At 38.6% G+C, this 13,873-nt stretch overlaps 1 protein-coding gene across 5 annotated transcripts in view; it reads left to right on the top strand.

The window, feature by feature from the left end:
• The window catches only part of mctp1a (multiple C2 domains, transmembrane 1a), a 145,580-nt gene that overhangs the window by 56,540 nt on the left and 75,167 nt on the right, over window positions 1–13,873 (top strand). For all 5 annotated transcript variants that reach the window (XM_058374767.1, XM_058374766.1, XM_058374769.1 and 2 more), the window contains exon 2: window positions 1,352–1,469. In XM_058374767.1, the coding sequence (XP_058230750.1) occupies window positions 1,352–1,469 (118 nt within the window). The remainder of the gene's footprint in view (window positions 1–1,351; window positions 1,470–13,873) is intronic.

The following is a 13,873-nucleotide window of genomic DNA, read 5'->3' as shown; positions in this document are numbered from 1 at the left end:
TACATGGCATATTGCATATTAGTTATGCTGCAAAGATATATGGTTTAATAAAAAATAAGCTGCCTGTACAGACTGTAGTAACATAGTTAAAATTTACTGTGTGTTCCTGTTAAATCATGGGCAGTGCTGGAAAGGTAGACTTTAAATTTTCTTACAACTCTTCATGGCATCCCAAAAGTCTCCATACATCACGGAAATGAACAATTTTCCTTCCAAAACTGGAATAATTCCAAAATTGCAATAATTCTCTTGGCTATATGAATAGTGCATTGACCAGATACATGTGTATGAAGCTATAATGCTTCAGTAGTCTTAATTTTTGATGCATTTCCTTGTAACTATCACATTTGACATTAGAAATAAGCTTTTAGCTCTTGTCATGCTGTAAATTCCTGTGGTTGCAGGACATTTTGAGGTCTTGCTGTATTTCTGGTGCGTGCAGAAAAACACTGTCCTATTCTGAGCTTCTCAGTCTTCATGCTTTGGTAGATGTGACAGCAGAGCCTGCCAGATTTCACATAGCTATCTCTGCAGGTAGAAAAGGTTTCTTCTAGCAGATAAGGCATTGAGGGAACTGTATAATGTTAAATTAATAATCAATAATAAATTATTTTTAAACAATAGATGTTGTATACCTCGTAACACCTTTTAACAATGCACATCAAAACAAAACACCTAAGGAGCAAGCTAGAAATGCAGATGTGACAGTGGCAAGGAAACCTTGAGAGCAACCAGACTCAGAAGTAAGCCATGCTCTTCTGGATAGTGGCATTATTATTAATTACTCGTCCATGACTGTTTACTGTAAAGTTAAACAGTATGTGTGTAAGGATGTTCAGTGTCAATATTGTCAGTATGAGTCTTGAGTATATCCACTGGTGAAAGAGTGAGACGGTGCAAAAACAGCTCCATTGGTTTCATCCAAAGTGGCTTACAAGTTAATCATAATCCACTCTCAGCTATTAAGTTAAGGATTAAGGGCTTTACTTGAGACCAACAAGTCTTTTCAATAAGGGATTAAGCTCTTAGGAGAAGTGCCATAAAAATGCCAGGATTACACTTTGAGTCCAGCTGTGGCTTTACGTGTAAAACTATAGCAGTACTTGTATCATTTTAACAGAAGTCATAAATATGGATATTATATCCCTTAAACATAATGTTTTTTTCCCCCTCAGTTCTATAACTGCAATTGTCATGACACTTTCATGAAAGTCAGGTTTTAAAAGGGAGAGTTTGAGCTTTAAATGGCTTTCTGATTTTTTTTTCTCTTGAGTTGTACACTTTGTGGTTTCTGTTATAGTTTAAGGTTCCACGACACTGACAAACTCTCTACCCCTCCCTCTACCAACAGGGCATCAACACTGTAGAGCCGAGTAATGCAGAGCCGCCTGCCCTCATCAGCTCCGGGATGTACCAGCTGGACATTGTGCTGAAGAAGGGCATCAGTCTTGCCATTCGAGACCGAGGAGGTAGGACATGAATCTCTCATGATTCTTTGTTTTTTCTGGGCGGAACAGAAGATTAGCTGTAAATGCAGTATTTACTCAGCGGATACCTTTGTCTGGTATATAACTTAAAAACTGGATACTGTTTTTGGCCTGACTGTTAAACCAAGATGCCAGTTGTGGTTGGCACTGTTCAACTTTTAAGAGATGGAGTGCCATACTCCCAAGATCAATACAAATCTAATTAAATCAAATACCCATTGACGGCCAGTTCCTTTAAAGCTCACATTGCCTTGATTTATTTGTATTTCTGTAGAGAGCTGGCAGAGGAGTGATGGATGGCTTTTGCATTTCTGGGCCATTATCTGTGTAGCTCCTGAATCATAGAGAAAGTGGTGTGCGTTTCAGGAAGCATGTGTGTGTGTCAAAGCCAGGGGAGATGCCTCTGCCTGGACTAGTAATGGGCTCATTAGGGGCTGATGGGATGCTAGAACAGACCTGTCCAACCAACTGCTCATATGTACACTGACACATGCACTTAATGAGAGGAGAAGTTATCATCACACTTCAGACCTGTACTGATACACTGCACACTGCATGCTAGGGCAAAAATGGTTCTGCAGGAAACTAATGAGAAAAATAATACATTACTGCTGCTCATATAATTAACATGGTTTATGGGAATACAATGACTTTTCACTCCTTAGTCATTTTTATGTTCCATCTATATAAAATCCCAGAATGCTGTCTATTTTATATGGATTAAATCTTAGAATTATGCTTCAGACTACAGCTTTCATGTAGGCCAGATAGTATGACTATGAATTGAAGATCTTCAACATGTTCTGCTCTTCTTGTCCCTTCGTCACTCAAGCTTAGCAGCAGCCCAGCTGACTCTCCTGATCTGAGCATGAGTCATCTGGTTGCTCGTGTGTGAAGGCTCATTTTCTGACAGAAAAAGGCTGATGCTGCCAACCTCAGTAGCTTCAAGATTGCAGTGGAGCTGGTGAAAGGGCAAACTGGCTCTCATTTTTTATCATGCCCCGTATATATAGCCATTAAGTGACAACAAGTGTTGATTTCTCGTAGGTGTGAAGGTGGGATGAGAATGTTGTAGCCCAACAAGTTTTTTGGAGAATAAACTAACATACAAAGGACAATGGATTTCATGTTATAAATTTCCATGTAAGGAGTAAGTTGAATTGAAGCTTGTAACAGTCAGGCCAAGGTCTTCTTTTTTTCTGCTGCTTCAAACCCACCTTTTCTTTTTGTCCATAAGGAGAGTAGGGATGTAAATGGGCGAGAGAGAGAGAGAGGGAGAGAGAGTGTGTGTGTGTGTGTGTGTGAGAGAGAGAGAGAGAGAGAGAGAGAGAGGGAGAGAGAGAGAGTGTGTGTGAGGGAGAGAGAGAGAGAGCACTACCTATAATTATAAAGGTTATATTACAATCTAAAGGTAATTTAATTTCAAAAAGATACCAAATAGAAAATCTGTTAAATAGTATAGCAGGGTGAGAAGAAGCAAGGTTGATACCAGGAAGTCCACAATAAACAAAAATCCATCCAAAATAAAATATCTGACAATCAACAATGAGAAGGTCAGAAACACCAAAAGGCAGACTCGGAATCAGAACAAAGGTACAAGGCAAAGGCAAGACGAGGCAGGGCACAAGGTGAACCAGAGCACAGAGTAGCTATCCTGAAATCATGGCTCAGAAATAATTAAAAACACTAAACAAACTGTAAGTATTAACGTAACTTTATTAAGTATTAGCATGTCTGTGAGCTGAATGTAGAGTCAGAACAGGAAATTAAAATTCAGGTGAATGTGGAATCTGGCAGTGTACAGACTGGATGTTATAATACGTTACTCTGTCTAACACTTTCTAACCAATTAGTCTCAATAATTCAACAACAGTGTATGATAAAATATTAGGGACAACATACAAAGTTCATCACACAATAAATAAAGCGAATAGAAAGTAATTGAATTTTTTTTCTTCTGCTCATCTGCTCTCTGGGTTATAATCTCAGAAAAAGATCATTTATAATGTTGTCCATGCTGCTAATAATTCTGCTCATTCATCTCACAGCAAAGGAAACATTCATGTATTGTGTGTGAACACATTAGATATAAGAAAATATATCAAAATATTATTTATTTATTATTAAATATATTAAAATCCTGCAATAACTACTGGTATATATTTGGTTGGTTTTTAGGCCGCAGAAAAGGAGACAGGTGATTATGACTGATGTCCATGATAAGCCTGAATTTTCCTAATATTAGCACATACAAAAATGTCTTCTGTTGTTGTTGAAAAAATCAATATATAAAAAATGAATATCAGGCTTTGCAGTTGTCATGGCCAGTAATTTCATGTGTAGAAATTGAGTCCTGCTAATGTTCTTGCACATTGTTCTGGTTATGTACTGCATCCAGTTCACTCAGAGATATTGGCAGAAGTGATTAATTACTTCTCTGTAGTTCACTCTAGGCTGACTGTCACAACTTCACTTCTTGGTCTCACAAGTCACAGCGTGTGTCTCAATCAGCTTCTAGGTGGTGAATCAGTATATTGTGTACATGAGTTTGTCCACTGACCATAAGGATCCTGGCTCACTACACAATGGGATGCTGACAACTTCATTTACAGTGACATCCTAATTTCCTCATCAGTCTCTGTAAAAAGGCCAAACACCTGCAATATGGGCTGTGGTGGCACAAGTGGTTAAGGTTCTGGGTCGTTGACCAGAAGGTCAGGGGTTCAAGCCCTAGCACTGCCAAGTTGCTACTGTTGGGCCCTTGAGCAAGGCCTGTAACCCCCTCTGCTCCAGGGCACTGTATCATGGCTGCCCCTGTGCTCTGACCCCAACTTCCAAGGATGGGATATGTGAAGAAAGAATTTCACTGTGCTGTAATGTATATGGGACAAAAAAAGAGGCTATTTCTAATACTTAAGCTTTATATGTCATATGTTTGTTAGCTTAAGGACATGTGTTACTGTCATGGTACTTCATGCAGGATTATAGATAATAATGGATTCTTTACATTATTAAACATCACTAACGTATAGAACATCAAATCAACTTTTTTTTTCCAACTGAACCCATCAGAAACCATGACGTCATTTCCAGTAAGGGAACATAGTGAGCATTAATGCTTTCTGTTTTTGTGGTGCATTGTGGGATTATTTAGGGAGTGAAAGTTCCAGTGACTGGAAGTATATTGCGATTGAGAGAGAGAGAGACAGCCCTAAACATGAACAAATCCCTGATTAGTGCCCTGACTACTGAACTAGGGAACTGATTGAGATGCACCCATGGTGCTCATGATTATGCTCTAAATGACCCACCAATCAAATAATACCTATGGCCACAGGGCACATAAAAAAAATATAATAACTAAAAGGTAAAGTAGTTGTCCAGTGTCAGCTGGACGAATAGATGTATAAAAAAACAACAAATATTTTAGCTTTCAAAAACACGTCAAACTTTCAGTTAAGTGGCATATATGTCTACAATGATAATAATCTCTAAAATAAAATCTCTAAACTCTCATGTTAACATGTCATCCAGCAGAGAATACTTAATGTTTTTTTCTCAGATCTTCTGGCATCTTCTGTTTTATACTGTATGCGTTAATAGACATGTTTGTGTATTATTGGGTTTGAGCTCATTACCATCACCATCATCATTGCTTAAATGAACAACTTCAATTTGTGTGATCTTTTTTACTCTATAGTTCTCAAAAAAATTATATCTCAAAAGTAAGTAGTTATCTGAATGGTTATTTTTAGTCTTGTCAGGACAGTTGTAGCATGTGAGACTTGGGAAAGGTTTGAGGTTCCATGTGCAGATGTTTAATAAATATGTTACATTGTCCATAGTTGAAAATCAGAGTGAAAAGCAGGTCAAAAATCTAGAAGAGTAAATGTGAAGACAAGGAAAAGGTCAAGGTAAATGATATAAGGTAAAACACTCAGTGAGGCAAGATCTCTCTTTCTCTTTCTCTTTCTCTCTCTCTCTCTCTCTCTCTCTCTCTCTCTCTCTCAGTATATTCAGTGGAGGGAGCCTCTGCTGGCAGGGAGGAAACATAGTCTGAGCCAATGTGATGACAAGTTCTTCAATGACTGGTTGTTTGTGTGGGTGTCAGTTGAGGCAATTTAGCACTACAAAATGAATGTGTTGTCATTAATTCCTAATTTGGTCTCTCAACAATCTTCCAATCAATTCCTGTTGTGGTTCATCTAAAGTTCTCCAACTGAGGAGACAGTCATTTCTATCACAGCAGAAAGAGGAAACCCTGTTGAAAATCTATTGGACACAGAGTTTCATGGTTGACTGAGCGAGAGGACATTAGTCAGTCCTGAGAGGGTCACAGATAAATATATCTGCTCTGATAGAGAAGAAGTAGTGCGAGTTCCACATTTCCGTCTAACGCTTCAAACATGAGTAATCTGCCTGTACCCCCAGGGACTTCCAAATTGTAACTTAATTATGACTCTGTATGCATTATTCAGTAACCTTTTTATAGATCCCATGGCCTGCCAAGATTTTTGGGGTTGGGTTAATTATGAATGTTTGAGGCGGAGTTTTTACCCATCTCAAGTATTGTCTGTTGCATCTTTTTGCATCAAAATTATTGCATGAGCTTCTTTAAATCGAATCAGTAACCTTTGAATCGACCGATGCAGAATAAATCAGCTTCTCAAGTGATTTATTTTTTTATTTTATTTGCTGTGCCCTGAATTTGTTTGTATCCTGAGATTAATCAGAAGGTGTCCCGGCTTTCATCTGCACCTTCAGAGCTAGAGCAGAGCTCTCAGGGACTTCAGGGAGAAGTATCTGTCTTCATTTTTATTTTCTATTTCAGGGATGTAATAGAGGAGCCTGGAATCAGCAGTGAGTTTTCTACTAAATATGGGGTTTCCTGAACTGAAATGCTTCTCTTTTGCACATATCTCAATCAGAAGAATACAAAAATACTGATTAGACATAGTATTCATATCCCCCTTTCTTTTCATTCTGATCTTAAGGCAGAAGCTTAACTCATAATGGCATGGTCAAGATTTTCATTTAACATTTATATCATCAGAATTCTGTTGTCTGATCATAACATCAGAATGTGGAAAAAAGTGATCTCAGTCACAGGGTTGTCAGTGCCAGGTGCTGTTTTAAGTATTTCAGAAACTGCTGTTCTCCTGAGATTTTCATACACGAGTCCTAAGAGTTGATGATGTGGGAAAAAATGTCTAGTGATTGGTTGTTCTAGCAGAAGCATCTTATCAATGATAGAGGTCAGAGAAAAATGGCTAATGAGCTAATAGGAAGGCTAGAGTGATTTAAATAAACACTCTTTACAGCTGTGGTGAGCAGAAAAGCATCTCAGAACACACAGCATGTCAGACATTTAGGTGGATGGGCTAGAACAGCAGAAAAGTTTCTACTCCTGTTAGCCCAGAGCAGGAATCTGAGGCTACACTGGGCACAGACTTACCCAAACTGGACTGGTGAAGATGTCACCTGGTTTAATGAATCTTGCTTGGTTTGACGAGTCATGCTAAGTCACAAGTCACACTGTAGTCATGTCTACATGGATCAGGATCTTCTGTGTTTGTAGACAGATGTATATTTAAGTGCACACTCATATCCATGTCCAACAAACAATTAAATTGGAGAAACTGGCAGTTTTCCCAATTAAAAGTATTTGTACAATCAATAGTCACCACAATATCCTTCATTCCATTAGACATTCCATCTTTTTATTCAGATGAATTGATTCTGTGTCCAATTAGTTGGCTGCCATGAAGATTTTATTACATCTCCGAATCAGACCTCTTACAGGGTGCATTACTGGGCTGGAAATATTCTACCCCCTTAATGTAACTTGGATTTCCCTTCTTTGTATTGATTTTGCAAAGCTGTGCTGGTGAACTGCTAAAAGCCTGAAGAATGAAATCCACTTCAAGTTTCTGAAAAATCAATATGTACTGAAAAATCGTCGCAAAGGTCCTGACCAACATAATCACTATAATAATATAATAATGTAAATCACTCTTTTAAAGCCTCAGGTGATTTTGCCAAGTTTCAAATGCTTTGTTTGGTTTTTGGCACAAAGTGTCTGTTTTATTTTACTCCAGTTATAGTGCATTTTTATCTTGAATTATGGAACAATCTTAAAGCAAGACTCACATACATCTTGTATATAATAAAATTGGTGAATTACTCATTCCTTCACTGTAAAATCAGGACATTTTCTAGCCTTTAAATTCATTATTCAGAAGCCATTAGCTGGACTTTCCTCCTGTAACTACTTTGCTGATAGGGTGTGGCCCATTAGCAGTTGATTGGATTCATCTTTAAAAGTGACAGTGTGGAAAAAATAAATGCACAGATCTCCTGAATCTTTTTGATTTTTTTTTAAAGTATGCAGCTCAAACACAACATGAAGCCAGCTTTAATTTTAAACATAAAACTCAGAAAAACATAAAAACCTTAGCCCTCTTGTTTGAAAGTGACTTTGTTGGCATATCTGCATTTTCTAAATTTAAAAGGATAAAACGAATTAGACATTTGACATGCCATGTACAAGCTCTGTCATATAAGATAAAGTATTTTCAGGAACAAAGTGAACATAGAGAATTGTGAACAGCGCACGCTTCCATCCAGAGTTGAAGTGAAAACTGCTGTCTTCTGCTGTTCCTGGTGAACAGAGAGCCCTCAGTGCCAAAGCTTTCTTATCATTCAGAAAGGCTAAAGCGGATTACCATGTCATTTCATATTTCATCAAAAAAGATTTGCACCCCTCCATCGTTGTTGAAAAGCTGGGCTTTTGCTCAGGGTTGCACATACTGGAGCCAAGGTACACCTTTTACTTTATACTTTAAAAATAAAAGGTGGTAATGCAGCAAAAAACAAGCTATGTATAAAAATGAAATACATTGAGAATGGATTTATAATCACATCGTGGCAAGCTGAATTGATTTCTCACTGGGTTATAGGAGCGTAAAGAGTATATAGTGAGTAGCATTTCCTGGAATCATTACAGTAGCTGCTGGAGAAAATCCGGAATGTTGGCACTCACTGAGGTTCTCTTGAATTAGTCTGTTTTACAGTTTCTGATCCACTGCTCCCAATACCACATTTAGTGGATTACACGGACTATATTTGAGCTTGTACGAAGACAAACATGCATTGGATTCATTATAGAGTGAGAATGTCAGATAGTAATGATAGAGGGATTCCTCTCTCACTGCATTAAGCAGTAACACACTGCCTCACTGTGGCTGTGCAGGATATCATTAGTGCGAACCATTATAAATGTTATTATGACTAATACAATTACAGTGAAAAATGAGACCTGTTTGCAATTCCGAAACTCAGCAAAATGCATAGCTGAATATATATTTAAACAATGCATTTGCTGATGTATTTGACCACAAGACTAAAAGACAGACTTGTCATACAATAGTACAGCGAGTGCTAGAAACATTTTATACATCGATTATGTAATTGTGAATGCTGGGAAAATTTTATACTGGACTTCAACATTTTCACCTGCTGTTTGAGCACACAAGCCAGCATTGAACACACACACACACACACACAGGGTGGCATGGTGAATCAGATTTAGTCAGGTTCAGAATCCTACAGCACTCCTTCATCCAAGTTTCCTTTCTTTTTTCACATTTTTTTCTTTTTTCTCACCTCGACTGTTCAGAGCAAAAAGAATGTCTAGTGCTGTACTTTTCTCTTTTTTTTTTTACTGTGAATATGAACAAGACCTAAGAGTCGCCTGCTTTATCTTGTGACATCACAGTGATGTCATCACTGATGACAGGAACAGCCAAAGCTTTACAAATTGACTGGTTTTTGTTACACAGTATTGTATCAGGCATCATGTTGTTATGAAGTCATGTTGGTCTCTCTTTGATACTGTATTTTCAGCATTGACTGAAACAACTCTAAGCCTGCCATCATGTTAGTCAAAATGTCATGATGTCATGTGTGTGCATGAATGGAGCAGTTCACAGCATGAAATATGTAGAAGAATGAGTAAATGATCAGTAGGGAAATCAGCTGATGTGTTTCTGATGGGTTCCTTTTGAGGAGGAAACAGACTCACCCTCAGTTATGAGGTTAATTTTGAGCATTATTAAACATCCTGCAAGTTGCAAGAAACAAATCACTAATATTAAATAAAGATGTGATGTTGTAGATTTTCTAAAGGCTTCAGTAAGTGCTTTATCCTGGTCAGGGTAATGGGGAATCCACAGCCTAGCTTGGGAATAGTGTATATGAGGCAGGAGTACACACTGGATAGGATTCAGATCTGATTTGGCATAGTGAATCTGCCAACTGCAGTGTTTTTGTGAGGTTGGAGGAAACTGGGGAACTAGGAGGAAACCCATATGGACACATACAGAACTGTAAATCTCTGCACATACAGTAACTCAGGTGCAGGATCGAACCTGGGATCCACTGTGAAGCAACCACTGTGCCATGCAGATCAGGTAGTGATGTTCAGTCCTGAGCCCTGTTCTTGTGTCTGCATGCATTTTGTCCAGATATTCTAGTTTCTTTCCACCTCCCAAATACCCAGTGGTATTAAATTTAAATTGCTCCAGGTGTGAATGAGTGTGTATGGTGTTCTACTGTATAATGGGCAGGAATGGGCAGGCATGCAGTCCAGTGTGTATATCTATCGTGTGCACAGTGTTAATGGGATAGATTCTAAATCCACCAGAACCCTGACTACTTACTGAATGAATAGATAAAAGAAAAATAAAATATGTCAGTGTCAGTGCTTGCTATTGCTAATTTGATCATTAGGAAAGAGGGAGCTGAATATCTAGGTTCTGTGTTTGTAACTTAAATGGCCCTTATACTCTTCATGATTATTTACATATTTGAGGTCAGAGGTGGCATGAGGCACAATAAAATCTACAGATCTACAGCCTCTGTGTAGGAAGTCAATTCCTGTACCCTTGCGACTGGACCTTAATTTCATGCTTTGTAGCCTGCAGGATGGACGATGCCACTCTGCTGGTTATATAGACCCATAAAAACTGCAGTTCTGTGACTGACCAGTCATGTGTGCTTCAGTCTGGGAGAAAGAAAAGAAATAGCACTACTGTGATGAATCGTCAAGCCTACTATGGATTTTCAATAGTTTTGTTTAGTGCCCTGCTTCACGCTATCATTCAGTAAGTTTTGAGAGAACTTTCCGTGATCTGATCTCCTGGTGATTGCCTTCATCACAGTTTACACTCGCATTGAGTATAATAATGTCAAAGCTGTGGCCTCATAGTTCATTTACTTTCTGTAGTTGTAATATTGTGCCACTGCTTTGCTGTGGGCTTTTCCTGCTGATAGCTGTCAAGTATATTGAGAAGTGATATATATATCACGACCCTGTGCCTGGCTTCCACTGCTGATCTACAGTAATGCTGGCAGGTCATTAGGTAATTTTGTGATCAGGGTCATTTTACCTCCTCCTGGTGCTTCAGTGCTTAATGTTCTGAGCCGTGAGTTTCAATCCCAGGACCTCCAGAGAACCCCTAAATATGACCTCTAAATTTGATCTATATTAAAGAATAAAAAGAATGACTTGGTGGCTCACAAAATAATGTAATTATATCAGAATTTTTGCCACCAGGAAACCTTTTAAAAAAAATCCAAGAATTCTCAGGAGCCACATTTATTTTATGAACAATTCTGATATAAGAGCTTTTTCCTCACCAGTTGAACAGGTTAGGGATTTATAGTCCTATTTGTTGGAGTTATAGAGATTAGGATTAAATCTATTTAAATCAAGTGACCAGTAAAACAGGCTAATAACTCTAAAAACCTCAATAAGACATACAGCTTCTATAAAGTTGGGGTGTGAATTTCCACAACTGAGTTCCACCATAATGTGAAGACCACTGAAATGGACAGTGAAAAAAGGCACAGAAAAATGGTACACTTAAACATGGGATAGTCTCCAGGTTTCCCTGTGACCCTGTATAGGATAAGTGATACAGAAAATGGATGGATTACTGGAGCTCATCTGACAAAAAAAAAACGGATAATACTGCAGATGGTGAAATGAACTCTGCGAGACCTCGCACTTTACCTGTGGGTGATTTCTGTAAATAACATTAGCAAGCTTCCTAGTTAGCTGTTGTGGAAAGAGGCATACATATATAAATAACCTGAAGTGGTGTATTTGTCCTGATTGTGCGGTAAAATTTGGCAACCTTTCCATATAATTTTTGTCCAAACTTCTCACCCATAAATTCCCCATAAATAGTATTCTTTACACATGAAGGGGGTCTTCTTAAGCCTGTTTGCTTTGGATTACGGTGCATTTCCAATTAAATATTAATTCACCCATTTGCACCGTTTTGCATTTATTTGTCTCTAACACGTATCCTCCTGTGATGAGCATTACTGTGGTTTGTTAAACATGAAGCTGCTATGGGACTCAGTAAGTGCTCAGCACTCAACGTGTGTGGTTAGATGTACTGCTGGGCGGCTGAGAGGATGTGTGGATAAAGCTGTTTGACTAGATTAGGTGCCGAGTTTTGCCGAGACACCTGGTAGTTGTTTTATGAAGTTGCGATCATTATGCAAATCCTGCTGTTATGCATCCTACACTGTGCTCGGAATGCCTGGAAGCATCCCACACATTTTTATTTGTTCTTTGATTAACAGATTCGGTTGGGAATGAGAGAAATAACGGTGTTGTTCACTGGCAAGTTCAAATCGCAATAGGATCTTTTGTAGACTGTTGTATACTAATTATTCTGCACTTAGAGGAGCTCAGTCTGGAGTCACTTGTCTTTATTCTCTGAAATTACTTAAATTAGATCTCTTACTGTGACAGCATACAGCTGTTCTCTTATCACACCAGCGGCTGGCAAAAAATGTATTAAAATCTGAAGCTTACTATGTGTAAACACAATAAATTGCCCATGCTTTGTACTGTGTGCTCAGTTACAGGTGAACTCTGAGAGAAGAAGAACAAACATAACATCAGTGCAGAGCAGTTGTCCTGTTATAGGCACAGACTTGATACATATCACTTCTCAAAATACTTGACAGCTATCAGCAGGATAAGCCTGTGGAGGCTGTGGCACAAGATCACAAGCAGAGAAAGTAAATGAACTGTGAAGCCACAGCTTTGGTATTAAACTGATCGATGAGAGTGTAAACTGTGGTCAGGCAGCCCCCAGGAAATGGCACGAGGAAGGGTTGGGTTCCTTTAAAACTTATTGAATGGAAGGTTGAAGCTTTTTTCCTTTCACCAAGCATGATTTAGTGGACACAAACACTGACCAGTGCTCTGACAAATCCATTACCTACTGAAGGTTCAGGTGATTCATGAGTTGGAAGGACTAGTATGTGTGGTGCCTGGGAAAACACTTCACACAGTTTTCTGCTGTATATCATTTTAAAAAACTACAGACTTTCCTGAACTGAATTATTTTATTTTATTAGTTTTTTTAATGGATTTCCCTCCTTTTTAGTCTTGGCAAATTCCCCTGTAGGTCAGATCTAAACTATCATACAGGGAGAGGGAAGGCTAAAACATGCTTCCTACAAAACACCAGAAATTAGCCATATACAGGGTAACAGAACGGGGTAACTACCTAGCGGACTAATACACAGTCTCAGGACGACATGGTGAATGCTTTTCTGTTGCATTCTAAACTGCATTGTTTGTGTGATTTGCTTTGGCGCATTGCTATCCAGAACCTGATGCAATTGTTTTAGGAAATGGTACTTAGCTAGCAAGGGTTTTGACAACTGCTTCTAATAAGTTAAGGCTTTTAAGTACTTGGTAGAAGGATGTGTGTTCAAATCCCAGCAATGCCACACTAACATGGTCGGGTCTTTGATGAAGTTCTCCTCCATTGTAACCTCAGTCATTTTGGATTAGCATAATGAGCATCTTGTCATTGACGCACTACATTCATTTAACTGGCTCCTTATCTTTGCAGGATTTATCTTAACTCCAGAATCTCTCTCTCTCTCACACACACACACACACACACACACACTCATTTATTACTTACTCTGTGTGCTCTGCATCCATCTGCACATCACTGTACTGAGCCTCTGGTTGTTTCAGTGCTTGTGGAATGTGAGCTGAATCTTTACCAGTAGAAGACGAGGTACAGTGCTTTGACTTTGCCCGTAGTAAAACTTGCTGATGTGTAACCTCTTTCAGGAATCTTTAGTATTTACTGCTGAGAACTTAATCTAAAGGATGAGACAATCCTATTCACTATACAGGATACACTGCTGAGGATTGGTTAAGCTGCAGGGTTGGAGCAGTCTGAACTAACAGTACCTTGTCTTTCTGCACATAAGGACATTTTGTTTAAAATCCTGCATTTTAAATAAAGGATAAAGGGATTGTGTGTGGTTGTTTGCTCAAA

Source organism: Hemibagrus wyckioides, linkage group LG22 (genome assembly GCF_019097595.1).
Source record: "Hemibagrus wyckioides isolate EC202008001 linkage group LG22, SWU_Hwy_1.0, whole genome shotgun sequence".
Lineage (NCBI taxonomy): Eukaryota > Metazoa > Chordata > Actinopteri > Siluriformes > Bagridae > Hemibagrus > Hemibagrus wyckioides.
The sequence above is the reverse complement of the archived record's forward strand: the minus strand, read 5'-3'. Positions and strand labels throughout refer to the sequence as shown.